This window comes from Trachemys scripta, chromosome 9 (assembly GCF_013100865.1).
Source record: "Trachemys scripta elegans isolate TJP31775 chromosome 9, CAS_Tse_1.0, whole genome shotgun sequence".
Taxonomy (NCBI): domain Eukaryota; kingdom Metazoa; phylum Chordata; order Testudines; family Emydidae; genus Trachemys; species Trachemys scripta.
In genome coordinates, this window is record NC_048306.1 from 97283714 (window position 1) to 97305011 (window position 21298).

General features: G+C 60.0%; 1 protein-coding gene across 1 annotated transcript; it reads right to left on the bottom strand.

Annotated features, from left to right (window-relative positions):
* Positions 1-426: 426 nt before the first annotated feature.
* CHRNG (cholinergic receptor nicotinic gamma subunit) lies at positions 427-16277 on the bottom strand. Its single transcript, XM_034781869.1, has 12 exons — positions 16235-16277; positions 13357-13496; positions 12281-12325; positions 11691-11800; positions 10923-11078; positions 9575-9672; positions 6194-6397; positions 5554-5668; positions 4683-4797; positions 3399-3606; positions 2503-2636; positions 427-1060 (listed from the first exon to the last, which is right to left on the bottom strand). The coding sequence occupies exons 1-12, from the start codon at positions 16275-16277 to the stop codon at positions 896-898; spliced, it is 1533 nt and encodes a 510-aa protein (XP_034637760.1). The 3' UTR covers positions 427-895.
* Positions 16278-21298: the final 5021 nt, after the last annotated feature.

Genomic DNA, 21298 nt, shown 5'->3' on the forward strand with positions numbered 1-21298 from the left:
CTAAGTTATAATTGGACCTGGGTGTGTGGCTGATCCTTTGGGATTGGAAGAACCTTTTCTTTAATATGATGAGATAAGATTTTCAGTAATCATCATCCTATCTGACATGTGTGTCTGGATGGAGGCCTGAGGCTGGGCACTTTAAGGGAACTGCGTTGTTTGGACTCTGAGTAACCAGTGAGGTAATACAGAAGCTGTTTTGGTAAATCCAAGTATTGGAATATCCACCAGCGTTTGGGGTTGGTTTGCCCCGTTCTGTTTGCAGTTCACCTTAATTGAGTGACCTCAGCTGGCTCCCACGGGCAGCACCGTCATACCCCTCCCCACTTGCTCCCCACTCCCAGCGCCCTCCTGGCCTTTCCCTGCTGCCAGCAAAGAAGTCCAGCAGCCGTTTGGAAATGCGGTCGTATTTACTCCGACGCCTGGCTCACATGAAACACACGCGGCTGCCCGAGATCTCCCGCCAAACCCATGCGAGCCTGCCCCACTCCCCTCGCTGGGCTGTGGCCACGTAGCTCCCCAGGGGGCAGACAGGCTCCTTGTCCCTTGGGGTGCCAGAGCTGCCAGCTGCAGTGTTTGGGGGGGCCCAGATTCAGCCAGCGCCCTTCAGCTCACTTGCCCCTTACATGTAAACGAGGCAAGCAAGAGGCGCAGCTGGGCACAGCGCAGGCACGGAGGGCTCCGGACTCTCTGGTTTGGCTGCCATCTCTCCCCGTGGTCCGGGTCATTTCCATCTGCGGCTTCCACAAGCAGCCCCAGCTGAAGGATCCAGCCGCAGGCTCCGCCCTGCAGCAGCTCTGTGAGCCCCGCCTGGGACACGGTGCCTTCGGGCATGGAGCCCATGGGGGGAGGCTCTTGTGCAGACGTCCTGGGCTCACCCACCCCAAGCGGGTTGCTACGGCAGGTAGCGCTTGGGGTCCCCGGGAAAGGGCGCTGCTGGCGCCTGGTTGAAATGGGCCATCAGGAAGATGCTGACCGTCCCCAGGATGAAGAGCGAGGCCATGACCAAGAAGCAGACACGGTCGATGACTCTCCCCACCAGGATCCACTCCTCGTTCTCCTGAGGGGGAGAAAGAGACACATGCTCACGGCCAAACCTGCGGCGGGCTCCCGCGGTCGCTGGGCCCATGTCCCCCGGGGCCTTTGGGCTTCGGACCATGGGCAGCCACCACTGAACTCAATCAAAACTGCGCTCGCTTCCCCTGTGGCTAAACACGGCCCCTTCTCTCCTTCCCCTGCCCCCATCCCATTTCCCTTTCCAGCTTGGTCTCTGACCTGCTTCTCCATACGTGAGTCCCTGCAAATTGGGCCCCTCTGTCCCCACTGCCCTGGGTCCCCCTCTGACCTGAGCCCCCTGTGATGTTATTGACACAAACTGGGACCGTATCCATCATTTTTGCAACCAAGGTCCTGCAGTGGCACCAAATATTGGATAAAGGTTGTCATATGAGGTGTCTATGGAAAGATTATGATTTGCTAATTATGATTATGCTATCTGTGTGTGTGTATCATTTTTGTAGCTGAAGTTATGACTATTGGCTATGTACTTGTATCTCAATGTGTTTTGATTCTAAGTAGCCCAGTGAAGCATTTGGTCAGCTTCTTGAGAAAGGAATTTGCAAGTTAAGTGCCCAGTCAAGAAACACTTAACTGACAATAGGACTTGGGAGACTCCAATCCACATAAGAAGTCTTCCTGGGGACATTCAAGTTAGCATGTGAGCAATGGCTGCTACCTGTAAAGAACTGAGTCATGCATGGACATGTGACTTGCCCATGTGACTCCAGGCTCCATCTTGCTGCTGTGATCTTCCACAGGGCAAAGGATATAAAAGGCCCTAAAAACTCCTCCATTTTGTCTTCAATCCTGCTTGTGACCTCTGGAGGAATCTTGCTACAAACTGAAGCTCTGAACAAATGACTGAATGACCCATCCCAGCTGTGGATGTACTTCAGAGACTTGATTTGAACCTGCAGTTTATTCCATCACTGCTACAAGCCTGAACCAAGAACTTTGCCATTACTGTATGTAAGTGATTCCATTTAACCACTTCTAGCTCTCATCTATATATTTTTCCTTTCACGAATAAACCTTTAGATTTTAGATTCTAAAGAATTGGCAACAGCGTGATTTGTAGGTAAGATCTAATTTGTATATTGACCTGGGTCTGGGGCTTGGTCCTTTGGGATCGAGAGAACCTTTTTTCTTTTACTGGGGTATTGGTTTTCGTCCCCAGAATGAGTGGCACTGGTGGTGATACTGGGAAACTGGAGTGTCTAAGGAGATTGCTTGTGTGACTTGTGGTTAGCCAGTGGGGTAAAACCGAAGTCTTCTCCGGTTGGCTGGTTTGGTTTGCCTTGGTGTGCAAAGGAACCCCAGCCTTGGGCTGTCACTGCCCTGCTCTAAGCAATTTGTCCTGAATTGACTCTCTCAGTTGGGTCCCGCCAGAACCAGCCTCGTTACACCCCATCTCGGTTAACGCTCTGCAGCGGCAGCTCTCACATTGTCGAAGTCGTTCTGCTCCCGCAGCGTCTTGGCAATGTGGTTGCAGGCGTCCACGCAGGCCCGGATCTCGGGACCAGCCTGCACCAAGCTGTGACAGAGATCCTGGGTGCACCCGTTTTCCAGGCCTCTCCCTAGAGACGAGGAAGAGGAGGAGAGGGGATAGCACCAGGCACCAGAAAGCCTCCACCAACCGTCTCTATTACCCTCCAGCATCTCAAAGGCACCTGGCCCTTTGCAAAGCACCGGCCGGCCAGGCCCCAGCCCTGCAGAGCAGGTCGAACAGCGCACAGTGAATTCACGACTAGCTTTGTGCACCGAAGCCTGGTGCATTCGTGGCTGCTCTGGAGCATTTCACACGGTTTAGCACCAGGGATGCCACGGCCGGCCGGCGCTGCTGGTGGTTCTCCTGTTTTTCAGCGCGGCTGGGCATCCAATCAGGGAGCCGAAGCACCGTCATGTGAGTCGGGTGCCCGGTCGCACACCTCGTGGGAGGGAAGAGCTGACGCCTGAATTTTGTTGGCGTCAATGATTCTCCCAGACGGGACGGCCTATGCGAGGGGTGGGCTGGTGCCGCTTGCCTCGCCCCGCTCGCCGCCCGCTGGCGGGCACAGGGATGGGTTTGCATCAGGACCAGATGCCGGAGCAATGGGGGCTATTAACGCTCCTCTCCTCCACAGTCTGGCTCCTGGCACTTGGTGTCCATGGTGACACGCTCACCCCGGTACCGTTCCCCTGTCAGCACCCCCCCCACACCTCATTCCAGCCTTGGGGGGCTGCTCTTAGGGGGTGGATTTGCTGCCGGTGCAAGGCCCAGGGGGTCACGGTCTGTGGGGTGGGGGCTTCAGGCTGCCCCGCCATGAGGTTCTCCCCAGTCCCGTGGAGCCGTCACTCACCGATCTTTTCCAGGACAGCCTTCATCAGCCCGGCCCTCTCCTTCTGCTTCTCAAAGATCAGCTCGGTCCGGGCCTTCCACAGCATGTACTCGTCAGCCTTCACCATCAGCCCCAGGGAGCTACGGCGCCGTGCCAGCAGCGGGCCGGGGGCCATGTCGCTGCGGCGCATGTGCATCCCCAGGAAGTGGGGCAGCCGCCGCAGGCAGATCTGGGGACGGAGCGAGGAGCCGGTAATGTCACGCTCGGGGCAGGCCGGGGGAGCCGGTGCCGTCACACTCGGGGCAGGGTGGGGGAGCCGGTGCCGTCACGCTCGGGGCAGGGTGGGGGAGCCGGTGCCGTCACGCTCGGGGCGAGGAGGCCATGGGGAGCCGGCGCCGTCACCCTTGGCGGAGGGGGCCATGGGGAACTGGCACTGTCATGTTTGGGGGGACTGAGGGAGCCAGTGCCGTCACGCTCGGAGGGGCGCGGGGGAGTTGGCGCCATCACGCTTGGGGGAAGTGGGCCATGGGGAGCTGGTGCCGTCACGCTTGGGGGGACTGGGGGAGCTGGCGCCATCATGCTCGGTGGGAGGGGGCCATGGGGAGCCGGCACCGTCACGCTTGGGGGGACCGGGCAAGCTGGTGCCATCATGCTTGGCACAGGGGGGGTCCTGTCTGCTGCGGGGCTCATGGAGCCTGAGTCTGGCCCCGGGGCTGTTCCATCGGGCGCAGCGCAGTTTCCCCTGCCCGATGCCGGCGGGAGTGGAAGCAGTTTGGGCTCCATCTCCCCATCTCTGCCGAGTGGGAGCTGCCAGAGGGGTGCTAATGCCCAGCGGTTCCTTGGCAGTTGGGGACCCAATTCCGGCCCTGCCCCTGTGCCCTCCTTTGGGGCTGTGCAAAGCGGTGTGGAGACACGGTCGGATTCGGGCGGTGAGCCCGCGGCTGTGGTGCTGCCAGGGTAACGAGACACCTGGGTCAGGAGGAGCGTGCCCCACATGCCATGGGTCCAGCCGTCTGGCCATTCTCTGGGGTTCTCGACCCTGGGAAATGACTTGATGGCTCAGTGCACTTGCCTTTGCTCTCTGACCTTCCCCCCACCCCGTCAAAGTCAGCGGGAGCTGCATTTTCCTGAGGCAGCAACGGGCATGGGAGGGAGCAGGCAGCTACCCCAGCCCCGCAGCACGGGCAGTGCCTGCTCCCCGGAGCTGGCACAGGGGGAGTCGGCTCTGGGAGGAGCAGGAGGCCGATCACACGTGGGTCTCCGCCCAGCCCATGCGGGAGCGCTCGCTGGCCCCACCCGACCTACCTGCCGCACTTTCTGCGACATAGTGTGCGTGTTGGGTGTCCTCAGCGAGACGTTCAGCACGATGACGGCGTTGGCCACGATCACCACTGTCACCACCAGGAGAAAGGTCAGGTACCTGGAGGAGAGAAGGGGCCTCCATTGCTGGTCGCCAGGCCTGCTGCCCCCAGCCCCACTTCACTAGCCCCGTCACAGGCCACGTGGCATCTGCCAGCTCTTGGTGCCCTAGCAGCAGGCATAGGGCAAAGCCGAGGGCCGGCTGGGATCTGGGAACAGGAACCACCTGGATCTCTTGCTCCACAGCCCATATGTACATAGGAGACAAAGGGAGCCCAGACCACAACTTCCCAATGGTCCATCTAATCCACCTAGCAGCAGACATCTCCTCTGAAAATGCCCCTGGCTGTGCAGGACTGCTGCATGGGGGGCTCTCCTGCTGAACTCCCAGCTGCGGGCTCACTTTCTGTTCAAACTGTGAAGGATGGTGCTTCTAGCTCCATCCTAGCCCCCGGAGCACACTCTCGAGTCTGGCCATGCCGTTTGCCTCTGCTCCCTCCTGCAGCGGTGAGTTCCACAGATGAACCCTAGGCTGTGCAGCAAGGCATGTCCTGTGGGCCACTAGGAAGTTCTGTTAATTCATGCCCTTGTTCTTGCGTTGCAGGGCAGGGGAACAATGAGCAGCATGGCCACACATCCAAGGTTTGAGTTACCAGTCCCCCATCCCCACCTACGATGGTTCTCATTCTCTGGCCCTGCCCATTCCCGTTGTGTCCCTTGGAGCAGGGACTCCAATAGTCTCAGCTGGGATTGGGGCGGGGGTGAGGAGCCCAGCGGGTTTGGGAGCTCGCCTGGGGCCCCAGGGAGCATCACTTACTTGCCAATGAGCGGCATGGCGTCAGAGGTCTCGGGCACCTTCTGTGCGATCAGAAAGAGGAAGACTGTCTGGGCCAGGAGGACGTTTATGGAGACTGTGCACTTCTGGCCACCCGCTGTCAGGATGCAGAAAGCAAGAGATTAGCCCGTGTCTGTGCCGGCACCCTCTGGGAAGGGCTTTGCTCTTCTCCCACACACTGGAGCCCGCCAGGAGCCTGCCTCCCTAGTGGTTAGAGCAGAGGGCTGGGAGCCAGGTGTGGGAAAGAATTTTCTGCCATTCCAGCCCGATATGTGCGAGCGAGCCATGCACTCCCAGAGACTCAGGGGGAGCTGGCCAACGCTCAGGAATGGGGGCCGGGCAGTGCCGAGGGGCCAGAAATGGGACATAACTGGGCAGGGGCGGGGGAGAGGAGCCAATCTTCTTCATGTTTCAGCCCATTTCGGTTCAGATAACCAGGCCGCGAGGGAGACCCCCCCAGTGGCCTGTCACACTCGCGTGGGCATCGGACTGGGTCTGTCCCCTTCAGCTGCTGCTGCGCCCTTCCCGCTCCGGGAGGCGTGGATTGTCCCCGTGCCAATGCCAGAGGCTCGAGCCGTGGCGGTGGCGGGTGGCAGCGAACTCGGGCTGGCCCGGGCTCTACCTTTAGCCGGCAGGAAATACACCACCACGGCCACGGAGGAGATGAGCACGCAGGGCACTATGATGTTGATGACGTAGAAGAGCGGTTTCCTCTGGATGATCAGGTAGAAGACGACCTGCTGGTAACCCAAGTCGTCCGGGGTGAAGCGCTCGGCGTTCACGATCTTCTTGGCTGGCCGGTGCTTGATCGCCCACTCCCCGTTCTCTGCGGGGAAGACGACACCACGTGGCTATGGAAACCACCCAGGCCCAGCCTCCCGGGGAGCCCACTTTGGGCCCCGACTCCCCTTAGGAGCAGCATGAGCCCCCCCGGGGGAACAGGAGCTCGTCCAGCGACCCCTGCTGGCGGATGCCCGGAATTGCCTCATGCCCATATTAGAGTTGCGTGGGGGGGGGGGGGCGTTGCTTTTATCTGGGGCCTTCAGGCGCAGGTTGATGGATGGGAAGGGGAATCCCGCTCGCTGGGACGGGGCCCTGGGTGCGGGCGGAACATCACCAACCTGCCTATTCTCCCCAGGCGGTTGTGGGCGTCTTTGGAAACAGCAGGGGTGGGCGGGCCGAGGTCTGGGCTGCGAGTCCGTTCCTGTTTGCCACCTCTCTGCATGCCGCCCAGGCCCGACGGCGTGAATGACAGGCCCAGCTGAGCAACTATTGACAGCAACGGGGAGCCCATTCACCCTGTCCCCGCTGCCGCCACGTCTCTAGGGGGACAGAGGGAGCCCGAGACAATGCCCCCTAGAGACGGGGGGAGAGAAACCCTTTGCTGGGGGCTTCCCACCGGGGGACAGCTAAAGATACAGGGACAGGGGCTGGGAGAAGATTTACAACAGTGCCCGGGAGCCCTGCTATGTTCTCTGTCACGGCGGGACATACACAGTCACCAGCTTAATGCACCCTGCTTTGCAGGGGCTGGCTCCCAGGGGCCCGATCCTGCTCGGGGGCTAAGCGTCGCCAGCCCCCTGGAGCCTCGTCGGTGCAGGGGGGTTGGATGGAGACTCAGTCGCTCTCCCACCTGACTCCCGGCTGCCGGGGGAAGCGGCGCGTGACGCCTTATTCAGGCTTGTTGGTTTCTTGTCGGCTGCAGGAGCGATAGATTTCATTTTTTTACCAATCTAGATATCTGGCTCGGCCCGGTAATGAAAGAATAAATCTCGCCGCCCAAAAAGCATTTTGTTCCTCCAAGATGCAATTAAAAGGTGATGGAAAACATCCCTGTCTGCCTGTGACAGCTCCATTCCCCGCGTCAATCCGCTCCCGGTCCAGGTTAGAAAAGCTCTCTCGGAGTGTGACTATTGACTTACGTACCTGTGTCATGGTGGCAGCTGCTAAGAACCCGCTGTGTGGGGGATACCTGCTGGGCATGCACGGGACAGCAACTCCTGCTCCAAAGCCTGGCTACAAAACCTGAACCGGAAACCTGCTCCAGCCAATAGGGAAGGACCTAGGACAGTGCTCAGGGCCCCAGTGCACCTCTGCTCTCTGGGATTTGGGTGATGGTGATGCCCACACCCTGAACAACTTTCCTGAGCTGCGTTACCCGAACAGGATTCAAGCAGCAACGTCCCGCGCTCAGAAGTGACAGCATGAGAGCTCCCTGTGCGCCCTCCCTGCCTCGTTCATGGCACTGCTGCCAACGTCTGTACCAAGGGGGCCGGCAGACAACAGCCTCCGTCAGCCCCCACCCCTGGGGCAGCCCCAGGGCAGGTCCATCCCAGGCACGGAATGAGGCCGGGGCCCTGTGGAAACAGGACGTGCCCATGGAATTAACGGCCGTTGCCAGGCAGACCCGCGAGAAGGCTGAATTCAGGTTGCCCAGGAGCCCTTCGTTCTGGCCTTTCCTAAGCTTTGGGCGCTTGCCGGCGTAACCTCGGCCGTGTTCTTTTAACGGAGGGTTTGGGGGGGCATTTCCTAGGGCATTGAAAAAGCAAACAGGAAATCCACAGGGTCGCGGATGTTCCCAGCCGCCACCACTGGCCCTTGAGCTAAGAGAATAACGGAGAGCGTCTTCCAGGTGGACCGGCCTCTGTCAGGAGCTTTCACAGGCAGTAGAGGAGTGAGATTCGGGGATCGGGGGCTTCGTTCTAGGCTCTGGAGGGAAGTGTGCTCCAGTGGACTCTTCTGTCTGGTCTCCCCAGACTTCAGCCCTTCCCCTCCCACCTGGGCTTGGCCCAGTCCTGACTCCTCCCCATCCCTCAGCCCAGCCTCCTTGCTCAGCCAGACCTCCTCCCCCTTCCAAGCTCATCATCTGAGTCCCAATCTCCCCCAGCGCACCCCGTCTCGCCTCGTCTCCTTGCCCAACCAGTCCCAGCCTCCCCTTGCCCCCAGCCCCAGTCTCCTTGCCCAGCCAGTGCCAATTTCTCCCCACTTGTCCCCGTCTCACTAGCCTGTTTCCCCCAGGTTGCTCCTTCCCCTGCCCCCACCTCCCCCCGTCCGGCTTTTGCCCCCTCCGCATTTGAATCCGATGGTTTCCCCCTCCACGCTGCCGGGGCATTCGCAGCGGGATGGGCTCCCTGCTCTAAGCGCCCGTGCCCAGCCCCATCCCAGCCGGAAGCAAAGTCCGGTGTCGCCCCACAGTGCAGCACGCTCAGTGGGGATGGCCCGGGCACTGGGAGGGGACAGAGCATGCTCAGTGAGCACAGACTCATTGGAGATTTTAGCTGCTAGTCTCTACTGAGCAGGTGCCAACTGCGATTTTTCAGAGGCTTATACCGTAGCCAGGTTTGGGTGCATTTTCACCAGGATGGCAAAAGGTACATCCCTGCCACAAACACCTCCCCCCCAACCCCCCCGCCCCATGCCCTGTTCCGAATCCCTGCCCCAAAGCGTGGGGGCACCACAGCTGTTCAAGGGAAAGGTCCCCAGAATTTTTTAATATGGGCAAGACAAGATATTTTTCCTCGGTCTTGGACCCAGCTGAAGCGGTTCAGCTGATATTTTCCCAAACAATTCAGCCCGAGGCAGACGCCCGGTGTGGAGACTTTCAGCCGAATGGTTAAAGTTTGGCAAAGATTTTAAGCAACTGGCAATGAGCTCTCATAATGGGAAGGGTCAGGAAATGTTAATACCAGGCCATGCTCCCAGTCCCGCCTATCAGTCAGTTCAACGTCAGTTTCTTTACAGATGCCTCCATCCCACACTGGATGGGCTGGAGGGACCGGTTGGGTGGCTGGGATCCTGCTGCGCTTTGCTACGTGTCCGGGCCATGCTGAGCCACCCTGCCAGCCACTGTCTCCTCCTGACTAGTGCTGGCACCACCCTTTCTGGCATTGGAATTTCCTCCTGTTGCCAACAGCTGGAAGATTTCCAGAGACACAACTGGTAGGCTTGCCCCACTGGGCCAGGGAAGACCCCTGGGGGAGAGATGGAGGAAGCAGGTCGTTACCTGTGAAAGCTTCGGGGTCGATGACGATCCACTCAATGGTCTGCCCATCTTCCTCCGTTAGCAGCAGGTTAATTTCATTGGCGCTGTAGGTCTGGGACCTGTGTGGCAGGGGTGGGGGGAGGCCGTGTGTGGCTGAGCCTGGCTGTCTAAAGGACACGCTCAGACAAACAGAAATGCTGAGATCCAACCCTAAGCGGGATCCTGGGATCGGCACCACAGCCAGACTTCCGCAGGGCCGCGGAATTGGCTTTCTCTTCCTTTGAAACGAGGCAGTGTCTGGGCTGCTACGTCCTACGGCTCCGGCACCTCCCCAGCTTGGGGTCAAGCCCAGCTCTGACTCAGACCCATCCCACGTAGCACCACTGCGGCCTTGCTTGGATCCAGCCAGCCGACAGGCGTGGGGGCACACACGGGGGAAGAGTTTTCATGTAGGCCCCAATCCTGCAATCCAACCCACCCGGCTGGTCGCTCGCCTGGTGCAGGGCCTCCCTGAGTCTGACTTCAGGGGCGGGATGTGGGGTGTTAGCTTTCTGGGCCAGGGACTCCGTCTGTCTCTGTAGTACGGGGCGTCAGGCACATCACTGGGGCCAGGTCCCATCTTGATAAACAGGAGCTGGCTTTTATTGTCCAAGGCCTTTCAGCGACGCGCGGGATGAGCTCCCGTCTTGCTAACTATCAGCACTGGCCGATGCTGGGGGAAGGGACCCTGCGTCACTAACTTGGATGCACTCAGAATTCAATAACCGCTGCAGAAATTCGATCCAGTCACACGTTGTAGCCATGGACTGATCGGAGAGGAACAGTCAGACGAGCCGCCAGGGCCCGATCCTGCACCCCCACCAACAACAACACCCACCTGTGTCCATCGGATCGGGGCCCGTACGATGGGAGAATTTGTGGGGAGCGGGAGGAAGAGTTGATCACAGACATTTCACTCTCCCTGGGCTAGCTCGGTCTGTCGTGGGAGGGGACGGAGACGTCTGATAAAGCACACACAGGGCCCTCTTGGGCTCAGGGCAATGGGCTAGAACAGGGCCCTGGGTTTCTTCGGTTTGCGTGCCTTCGTTGCTAGCTCAGTGACCTACAGGGCTCATGCCATGGTAACCGGTCTGACGGCTGCCACGGAGCTGAGCGCAACCAGCCTCTGGCTAAGGCGGAGGGAGGTGCAGAGGGTCACAGCTGTGCGTGATCTCATGGGTCCTTAGCTGGTGATCTGGGCAAGCTGCCGCCTGACGGGGGCATGAGAGCCACCTGCCCAGCAGGAAAGCTGCGTGCGTGCCCCCGGGCTCTGCCCCCTGCCCTCCCATCTGGGGGGCAGCCCAGCCCCTTCCCGAGCCGCCGCACTCACTGGAACACCATGGAGCAGTTCTGCCAGTCGAAGGGGAAGTAGGTGACAAAGATGGCGCAGGAGGTGCGGTAGATGGCGGGGGGCATCCACAGGAGGCAGCCATTGGATTCCAGCAGCGTGTTGCAGTACAGGGTGATCTCAAACACCCCGTCGATGCTGCGGGCAGGAGAGGGGCAGGTCAGGCCAGCCGGGCGCTCCCTCCCGCCCTGCCCGGAGCTCATGCTGTGGGCTGGCCACTGCCCACGGGGCTGGAACTGTCCCAGGGCCACAGAGAAGCCCCCAGCAAGGCAGAGCCGATCCCCAAATGCCCCTGAACACCCAGCCCGTACCTGACTATGGGCTCCAAACCCCCGAGAGCACCCTACCAGCTGTGGGACAGTACGTGATTGGCAGGGAAGGGCGCATCACCACTGCCCTCTGCTGGATGGAATTGGAACGGCTCATAGCTGGGATCACGCCGCTGCCTATTGGCTGCAACTCACAGGAGATAAAAGCCTACTACTGCTGCCTCTAGTAGAGACCTTCCCTTTACCCCACCTGGTAGGGCCCTGTGCTGGTGGAGCAGAGCATGTGGGGTTCTGTCTGCAGTCCTGGAGGCGTGAGAGTTAGCTGCTGACTGTGACGTCTCTGGGTGGGTAGCCACAGACCCGGCCCCTGCAGGGAATGGAGTGCCCTGGCAGAGGGAGGTCTGGACAAGGTCAGTTTCTACTGCTGGGGTCCTCACCAGCTTTCCGCTGCCCCCCTGCTCTGGGCCCTGCAGCTGCTCACTTGTTCTCCAGGACGATGTCCGGCAGCCACACCTCGGTGGAGGGCACCCTCAGTATCTGGATGTTGTCGTATTCGTCAGGATCCCACTGCAGCCGATAATCGCACCATTTCTGGAATGGAGGGGAAGGGGTCGAGAAAAGCAGAGTCAGTCACTTGTCATAGAATGAACATCTCTGGCCACCCCGTGACCCCCCAGGATCCTGGGGCGTGGTCTGCAGGGAACCGGCATGCTCTGGCCACAGGCTGGGACCTGCTAGGGTTTCTCTGTGACTTGTTCTGGGAGCCGTGGTGGGGAGTGAACCCTCTGGCCATGCCGCTGATTTCAGTACCAAAGTGGGGCTTGGCTATGGAACGAACCCAGAACAATCCTCTCTCTCCCGGCTCCAGATTGTGAGTCTTTGGCCCCAGCCACAGCTGCCTTCAGGCCAGGAGGGGGCTGCGACCTGCCCAAGCCCTTGGGCTGCGGGTGCATCGGTGCGCTGGGGTGTTGGAGGGCTGCTGGAGCTTAGCGGGAGGTGGGGGGCATTAGCTGATCTCTGCCTGCTGCATGCTACCCAGTCTGTGGCTGGTGGCACCCCTGGGCACCTTACCATCTCAATCCAGATGTTGGTGGTGAGGGTCTCTTCCCGCTCGTTCTGGAACCCAGAAAGGAGAGAGGGATTGTGGGATTGCTGCCACGCCGCCCTGCCCTCTCCCGCCATGGCTGGGCGGCCCTGCGGCAGCTCCAGTGGGGCTGCACGGTGCATGCCAGCTGCTGGGTGCTCAGGCAACACCCTTCTCATGGGGCTCCGGTGCATGGAGCCCTGAGGAATTACCTCCTAGGGTGCAGCAGCGTGTTGGGGTGTCCCAGGGGCGCCCCGAGCAGGGCAGTGTCCCATGATCCCAGCCCCCACAGGGGAAGCCAGCAGCAGCCACAGAGCCACTGAGGCATGGCCAGGCCTTGCCCTCACTGCAACTGTGTTGCTGCCAGGAAACCCTGTCTCTAATGCATTCACTGCCCTGTGCCCTCCTCCGCATCCCCCTAGTCCCATCACTGCGCAATGCCCCCATCCGGCACCCCCCAGCTCCATCACCACCCCATGCCCACCTCCACAATCTCCCTCTTCCTTTCCCCCGACCCCTGGCACAGTGATTCTCCTCAGGGACCGTTACCAAGGGCGGTTCGGACAGAGTGTCCTGCAGCCAGTCCCATGGGCATCTGCCCTGGCACGGACTCCCCATTGTGATGGCAGGGGTAGTGTGAGGGATGCCCAGACCGGACTGGCTGTCCCTGGTCAGGGCTGGGTGCTGGGTGCTTTTGGGAGGAGAGGCGGCAGGGATGTTCCTGGCATCAGTGCCTCTTGCCTCTGTTATTCGTCAGGATGCCACTGAGCAGTGCACTCAGGTCTCTGTCCCCCATGCCAGGCCTAACAGGGGGAGCAGCCATCTCTGCCCCGCCCCACCCCTGGGAGAAGCAGCCCCCTCCCAGTTTGGGGGCAGGGGCTGGGAGCAGTCTGAGCTGCTCAAGGAGAAAGGCAGGAAAGGGCCCAGCTCAGCGGCAGGGGTGAAGCCACCTGCCTTTTAACCCTCTCCTGCCTGGCGATGCACCGCGCCCCCCCGCCCCAGTGTCGCTTGGTAGCCGGCTGGGGGGGGACTGGCAAGGAACGAGGGGCGGGGCTCTGCTTACCAGGGAGATGAGATTGGTGAGGGTCAGCTTCAGCGTGACGTTAATGATGTCGCCCTCCCCCTGGGCCGGGCGCAGGTTGCGGTTGTAGTTGGTCATCAGGGCATTGAGCAACTTCTCCTCCTGGTTCCGGCACAGCACGGCTGAAAGTAGGCCACAGCCAGGCCCTGAGGGAAGCAGGCCCCATGCCACCCCCACCCGGCGGCCGTGCCAAGGCCGAGCGCCCATCCGGATGGTGCCAGGTGCCTGCCCTGGCGACCCGAGGGCACAGGGTGGGTCCAGCATGGGCAGCAGCAAGGCAAGCTTCCCCTAGACCGCTCCACCAGCCTACCCCAGCCTCGCTCCTTTGAGAGGGCGCTCGGTGTCTGGGGCCTCTCCAGTGAGACCCAAAGTGGGCAGCTGCATTGTCAGTGCCCACGGGGCTGCCTGGCTTTGTGCTGTGCGCCAGGACCCGTCAAATGGGATTCCCACGGGACGGGGGCACCACACAACTGCTAAATGGGAGCCGCTTCCAGCCTCCACTCACCTGCACGGGGTTTGAACTGACCCCAGGCAAAAGTGTAACAAGCCGCTGGAGCGGGCGATGGGACCGCTGGAGGGTTGGCCACGCAGAGGATAAAAGCCTACTCTTGCTGCATAGTAATGGAGTGACTTCTTGAACACGAGAGGCAGAGCTCTATCAGGGGGTCAGGCTGGTTAAACACTGGACTAAACTGCCTAGGGAGGTTGTGGAATCTCCATCTCTGGAGATATTTAAGAGTAGGTTAGATAAATGTCTATCCGGGATGGTCTAGACAGTATTTGGTCCTGCCATGAGGGCAGGGGACTGGACTCCATGACCTCTCGAGGTCCCTTCCAGTCCTAGAATCTATGAATTTATGCTTCAGAGCCAAAGGGCCCGGGATCAGACCCTGCCAATGCCCTGCAGGCAGGGCCGATGGGGGCGGGGGGGGGGGAAGCTGGTACAAATTACCAGGGCCTGGTGGTCTGGAAGGGGCCCGGCTTCCCTGGCTTCTCTCCCTCCTCCCTCTCCCCCGGTCTCGTCAACCCTGTTTAGCTGGTCTGCCCTTTGGGGTACCCAAAAAAATTCTGGAAGGGGGCCTGGGACCCGGCTTCCCCCCCCCATCAGCCCTGTTTAGCCAGTCCACCCTTGCTGGGGGGCCCGAAAAAATTTTTTCACCAGGGCCCGAACCCGCTCTCAGCGGCCCTGCCTGCAGGGGGCTGCCCAGGGCTCGAAGCCTGAGGATGCCGTGAGGAATAGCAGTATCCCATTTCTCTCCGGGGTGTGGGCCGCAGGTGTCCCCCTCTCCAATCTTTATGAGCCGGCCCCGACTCTGGGCCCCCAGAAGGAGAAAACGTGGCTTGAACTCACCAGGCAACGTGTGTTGAACCCAGCTTAACCGTGGTCTAACAATGGGGTCCTGCACCCTGTCAGCGCTGGCCTGGGATCAGTCCCCCTCGGCTGCCCAGATGGTTAGCTCATTAGCAGGGGCTTTACAAATCCCCTGCATTATTAAATTATTAATGGCCAGACCGGCCAAGCGCATCTGAATGAAATGCCTCTGGGGAGAAGCGCAACGTGCTAACGAATTACCTTCATTAGCAAAACTGCTGCTGCTGCTTCCTGGAAAGCGACGGGACTCGGAGAGCGTGTTGGGGGTTAGCGCTGGCAACTGGCCAGCATCACTGTATGCGGATGGGTGTGTCCCACACTCGCGGGTGCGGGTCTGCGTGTGCCCCGCACACGCGTGTGCCCGTGTCTCTGGCTTCTCTGGGCTCGAAGCCCCTGCTAACAGGCATAAGCAGCAGCTGGCCCCACTGTGTCTGCCAAGAATTGTTTTGTGGCCTCCGTCGTTCACGCTCTCAAAGCGGAAGGAGCCCAGTTCAGTCCCCCCCCCCTTTGTCCCAGGTATGAAACGGACGAGGGTGGGTGCCCCATGACCGACTGGCAGCGTGAAATGGACGAGGGGGGGTGCCCCACGACCGACTGGCAGCGTGAAATGGACAAGGGTGGGTGCCCCACGACCGACTGGCAGAGTGAAATGGACAAGGGTCGGTGCCCCACGGCTGGAAGCGTGAAATGGACGAGGGTGGGTGCCCCATGACCAACTGGCAGCGTGAAATGGACGAGGGTCGGTGCCCCACGGCTGGCAGCGTGAAATGGACGAGGGTGGGTGCCCCACGACCGACTGGCAGTGTGAAATGGACGAGGGTGGGTGCCCCACGGCTGGCAGCATGAAATGGACGAGGGTCGGTGCCTCACGGCTGGCAGCGTGAAATGGATGAGGGTGGGTGCCCCGTGCAGGTGGAGCGGTGGGAGTCAGTAGCAGCGTGACATCCCAGGGCAGTGAGCAGGGTTCTGGCGGGCATGTTACGGTGCAGGACCCCCCACAGCCGTTGAGGGCTGGGAGTGGGTACAGGGAGCTGGCGCTGCAGGGGCTGGGGTGAGGGCTGCTGATGCTCACAGCAGAGCCCGTGGCAGCCAGGGCGTGAAAGGGGCTGCTCTCCAGGCAGAGATACTGATATTGGGAGCCCCAGTCAGGAGCGGGGCCCCGCTGCGCTAGGTGCTGTACGCACACATAGTGACTAGGCCAGCCTGCCGGGGGCTGTGCAGAATGGCACATTGCCCTGCGCCAGCCAGCAGGACAAGGGGGCTGCTGCTGCGCCCCAAGTCCTGAAGGAAGAGATGGAGATTGATCATAGCAAGAGAGGAGGCTGCTCCCCGCCCCAGCCCTGGGATGGAGAGGGGTGGGGGTGGTCTCCTGAGCTGCCCTGATTCCCTGCTGCTGAGTCCAGAACAGAGCCATCCGCGCTCACAGCCACCTCCCCAGCACCATACCCGGCTGCCCTTCGCCCCGTCCGCAGGCCGGGCACGGCTTACCTGTGAGGGAGCCGAGGGTCGCGAGCAGAGCCAGGCAGCGCATGGTGGTGGCAGCTTCCCTCCCGGCACGGCGGCGGCTGTGTGCTCGGCAAGCTCTGGAGGTTTATTTTGGGCCGTGGTTGGCCCCCCTGCACCCCTCCTCTCCCCGAGCGCGCCGTGCCTGCAGTCCAGCTGTCCAGCCAGCATTGTCAGCTGTTCCCCAGCGGATGGCCAAATGCCTCTGAAACAACAATGGGGGAGGGAGCGACTCACCCTGGCAGCCACCTCCCGGGGGACACGCGGACCGCCCCCGCCCCATGCTGAGTTGGCAATATTTGTATGAGCCATGTGCGTGCCTCAGTTTCCCTGTGTGCTCTGTGCTGCCGTGCCCTGCTGCGGCGTTTGACTCCTGTAGCTGCCTGGTTGGTGGCCAGACTTCTTAGCCTGGGCTGAACGGACCGGAGGAGGCAGAAGAGACAAAGGGAGCCAGGACATTAAGGCCAGCGTCGCCTGGGCACGTGAACACCGCGTGGCTGGAGCCAGAGCCAGAGCGGCCCGGTGTGAACACACTGTTCTCAGTGTCTGGGCTGGGAAGAGAGGGACGCAGAGAAGCAGAGAAGCAGGGCCTGCCGGAGCCCAGCAAGACCTCTGTGTCCCGCTTGCCTGTCCCACGCTGAGCTGCCGACTGCCGGAGACCAGATGCCAGCTGACTCAGAAGGGCTGCCCAGTGTCGCTGCAAATATTCCCTGACGCGCTGCTCCCTGTAGGGGTAAAGAGCCTCGGAACCGGCCTCCACCTTAGTCGGACCCGATGGTCAAAGCTCACAGAGGGGAACAGACGCTGCTGGAGCCTGAAGGCCCAAGTCCAGAGGCGTGGAGGCCGCATGGAAAAGAGAAGCCCCTTGGGTGCTAAAGGGGATCTCCCAGGGGCCTGTATGTGCCTGGGGCATAGCCCAGACCCTGTGAATCCAGGACATTCCCTAGCCTGGAGCTGGGCCCCACACAGGATCAGGCCCCAGGCCACGGCTTGGGGACGGCTCCCCCCAACCACGGTTCCACAGGGCCGGGTTATGTCTGAGGTGGGAAAGACGCCATGGGAGGCTGATGCTGCCCCATCAGGACCCTGGGAGCCTGCCAGCCCAGAGCTTCTGGTTTGGTGGTTAGAGCTGGGGACTGGGACGCCAGAGACCTGGGTTTTCTTCCCACCTCTGCCATGGAGTTGTTGCGGGAGCTTGGGTGAATCATTCCCCCTCCCTGGGCCTGAGTTTCTCCAGCTCTGAACAGAGGATGAGCTTTCCCTCCTCCCCACCTTTAATGCCTGTCAAATGCTTTGAGATCCCCCACGTGAAGGTGCCAGAGGAAGGCAGTGTTGCCCTGTGGGGATACATGACCCCCTTAGCCCACAGCTCGGGTGCTACCAACCTTACCCAGTCTCTGCATGGCTTTGTCCCCGACTGAGGTCCCCTCCCTGGCCGGGTGTGGCACCTCTGCCCCCCTTTTCACTGGGGTGGGGGGTCTCACACGCGCATGGAGTCATGGATTGATAGGGACTCAGCTAGGCCCTGGTCTCCGCATGCCAGCTCCCCCCTGCCCCAATCTGCGGGCCACACGGCTCCCCAAGGCCTCAATGACTCTGACCCTTTGGGCTCCCGCGATCCCTGTTCCTCACCGAGAGAGGAGCCACGCAGGGACGCAGGGCAGCCCTTCCAACACGAGGGAGTCGAGAGAAAGTCCTTCGGTTAGCAAGGGAAAGTCCAGAGCGCTACGAGCGATGGCTTCCCCAGGCCCTGATCCTCGAGGGGCCATCTTCCCTCTCGCTGCCCCTGTCTATGCGTGGTCCCAGCAACAACCAGTGGGAGAACACTTTAACCTGTCTGGTCATTCAGTGACAGACCTGCGGGTGGCTATATTACAACAGAAAAACTTCAAAAACAGACTCCAAAGAGAGACTGGTGAGCTAGAATTGATATGCAAACTAGACACAATCAACTCCGGTTTGAATAAGGACTGGGAATGGCTGAGCCATTACAAACGTTGACTCTATCTCCCCTTGTAAGTACTCTCACACTTCTTATCACACTGTCTGTACTCGGCTAGCTTGATTATCACTTCAAAAGTTTTTTTTCTCTTAATTAATTGGCCTCTCAGAGTTGGTAAGACAACTCCCACCTGTTTATGCTCTCTGTATGTGTGTATATATATCTCCTCATTATATGTTCCATTCTATATGCATCCGAAGAAGTGGGCTGTAGTCCACGAAAGCTTATGCTCTAATAAATTTGTTAGTCTCTAAGGTGCCACAAGTACTCCTGTTCTTCTTTTTGCGGATACAGACTAACACGGCTGTTACTCTGAAACCTTCCTTGGCCTCCTCACTCGGCCTCCCCGCGGTGCTGGAGGAAGCCGTCTGCTCTCGACTGCCCCGGTCGTTAATGTTCAGTCACTGGGGCTCTGGATCCACCACTCACACATGCTGGCTCTGTTCAGCTCTCGACAGCGCCGCCAAGGGGCCCCGGGACGTTCTGCCAGCCCTCGTTCCCATTCTGTGTGTGACGGTACCGAGCGCATAGGGAAACTGAGGCACACATCTGGCTCATAAAGCTATTACCGGAATGCCCACCTTCCTCACACCCAGCATCTGGGGCATGGAACCAGCTGCCATGGGGAAATCACGCCACGGCCTCACTCCCCTGCCCCCGCCCCTCCCACTGGGGGCATGCTAGCCACACAGGTTTCTGACACCGAGGCCCCATGGCCAGCATGCTGGAGACACACTGGCAGAGTGTGGGCCTGGGTAATGCCCCTGGCGCTCCCACTGCCTGGGCAGTGTGCACCGGGGAGCGCTGGTTTCACGAGTGTCTTTAAGGGCCGCTGACTCTGCTGAGTGGCCCCCCAGGGTGGGTCCGCTCAGCGTCCAAGCTGCTCGTGTCACGGTGGGCTCCCATCCCCCACGGGCCAAACGCTGCCCTTGCCCTCCCGCCGCCCACGGAGAAGGCTGGAGTAGCCCAGGCCAGGGAAGGCTTCGGCCCGGCAGCGGGCTCTGCCTTGGCAGCTCAGTCGCTGCAGCGCCGGCCGGAGAAATGGATCGGGCCCTGCAGGTGACGTGGGGTCCGATCCCGGTTTCCCACCGCTCGGGGGACTCGACACCGCCTGGAGCTTTCGCCCAGTGTTGGATCCAGCAGCTGCGGGGTTAACTAGCTCTGGGCTGCACCAAGGCTGAGATGCAGCTTGCACCAGGTGAGAGGTTGCAACGGATGTTCTAGCCAGCACCTGTGTATTGGGCTGGGGCGAGGCCTCCTCACGCCCCCCGCAGTACGGGACCATGTCAGCCGGGAACAGGGCTAGGGGGAGACTCCTCTTCAGGGCTGGGCTGGCATCTCAGGGATGAGCCCCCAGCCCCAGCTGTCCTGTGACCAGCCTGTCTGGGGGTCACATACCAGGCTTGCCTGAGTCCTTGGTATGGGCGACGTGAGCAGCATCAGCTGTCCTGAGACACGAGATTCCCAGCATTTCCCATCTGACACCCCCCACCCTGGCCGGCCTGCCCCCCCTTCACCTGCTGCTGCCTCACCCCCCAGCCTCCCTCCCCCACACTGTGCCCGCCCCGTTCAAGTAGGGCCTGGCTCCCTCCCCCTGCACTGATCCCCCTTCCCCAGCCGCTGCCTGACCCTTGCTCCTGCTGTGCACTGGTCCCCGCTTCACCTAGGGCCTGCCCCCTCCCAGCCTCCCTGCCGCGCACTGCCCCCTCCCCCTCGCCCCCGCTTCACACCTGACCCACTGGCCTCGCTCCCCTGCCCGCCATGGAGCCTGAGTTAACAATACCCATAGGCAGGCCCCAGCCTGGCTCAGCGGGCTCCCCGGCACTCCCCATGGCAGGACCTAGTGCCCCGTGTCTGCCCCACGCCAGTGGGCAAGTGAGGTCAGGGCTGGGCCTGACTGTGACAATGCGGTTCTGGCGGAACCCAACTGAGAGTGCCAACTCAGGACAAATTGCTCAAACAGGGCAGTTACAGCCCAAGGCTGGGGTTTTTTCCACCTCTAAGGCAAACCAAACCAGCCAGACTAAGAGGACTTCAGTCTCACCCCACTGGCTAACTGCAAGTCTCACAAGCAATCTCCTTAGATACTCCAGTTTCCCAGTATTACCACCAGTACCACTCGTTATGGGGACAAATGGTTATGAAAACCAATACCCCAGTAAAAGAAAAAGGTTCTCCTGATCCCAAAGGACCAAGCCCCAGATCCAGGTCAATATACAAATCAGATCTTACCCACAAATCACGCTGTTGCCAATCCCTTAGAATCTAAAATCTAAAGGTTTATTCATAAAAGGAAAAAGATAGAGATGAGAGTTAGAATTGGTTAAATGGAATCAATTACATACAGTAATGGCAAAGTTCTTGGTTCAGGCTTGCAGCAGCGATGGAATAAACTGCAGGTTCAAATCAAGTCTCTGGAATACATCCCCCGCTGGGATGGGTCCTCAGTCCTTTGTTCAAAGCTTCAGCTTGTAGCAAAGTTCCTCCAGAGGTAAGAAGCAGGATCGAAGACAAGATGGAGATCAGGCATCAGCCTTATATAGCCTTTTCCAGGTGTAAGAACACCTCTTTGTTCTTAAATTACAGCAACATGGAGTCTGGAGTCACATGGGCTAGTCCCTGCATACTTTGCTGAGTTACAAGGCGTATCCGCCTTCTCTCAATGGGTCCATTGTATAGCTGATGGTCCTTAATGGGCCATCAAGCAGGCTAGGCAGAGCTAATCTCAGCTTGTCTGGGATGTCACCCAGAAGCATAGCATAAGTTTGCCATACAGACAGTATAGAGCCAATATTCATAACTTCGACTACAAAACTGATACACACATATAGACAGCATAATCATAACCAGTAAACCATAACCTTGTCCTAGACACCCCATTTGACCCCCTTTATACAAGATTTGGGTGCCACTACAGGACTTTGGTTGCAACAATGATCTATATGGTCCCAGTTTATGTCAATAACGTCACACTGACGCCGGGCTCTAGGGGGCCAAGGGGCTTCCACCAGCCAGGCCAAGGGGCTTCCACCAGCGCAGGGCCCTGG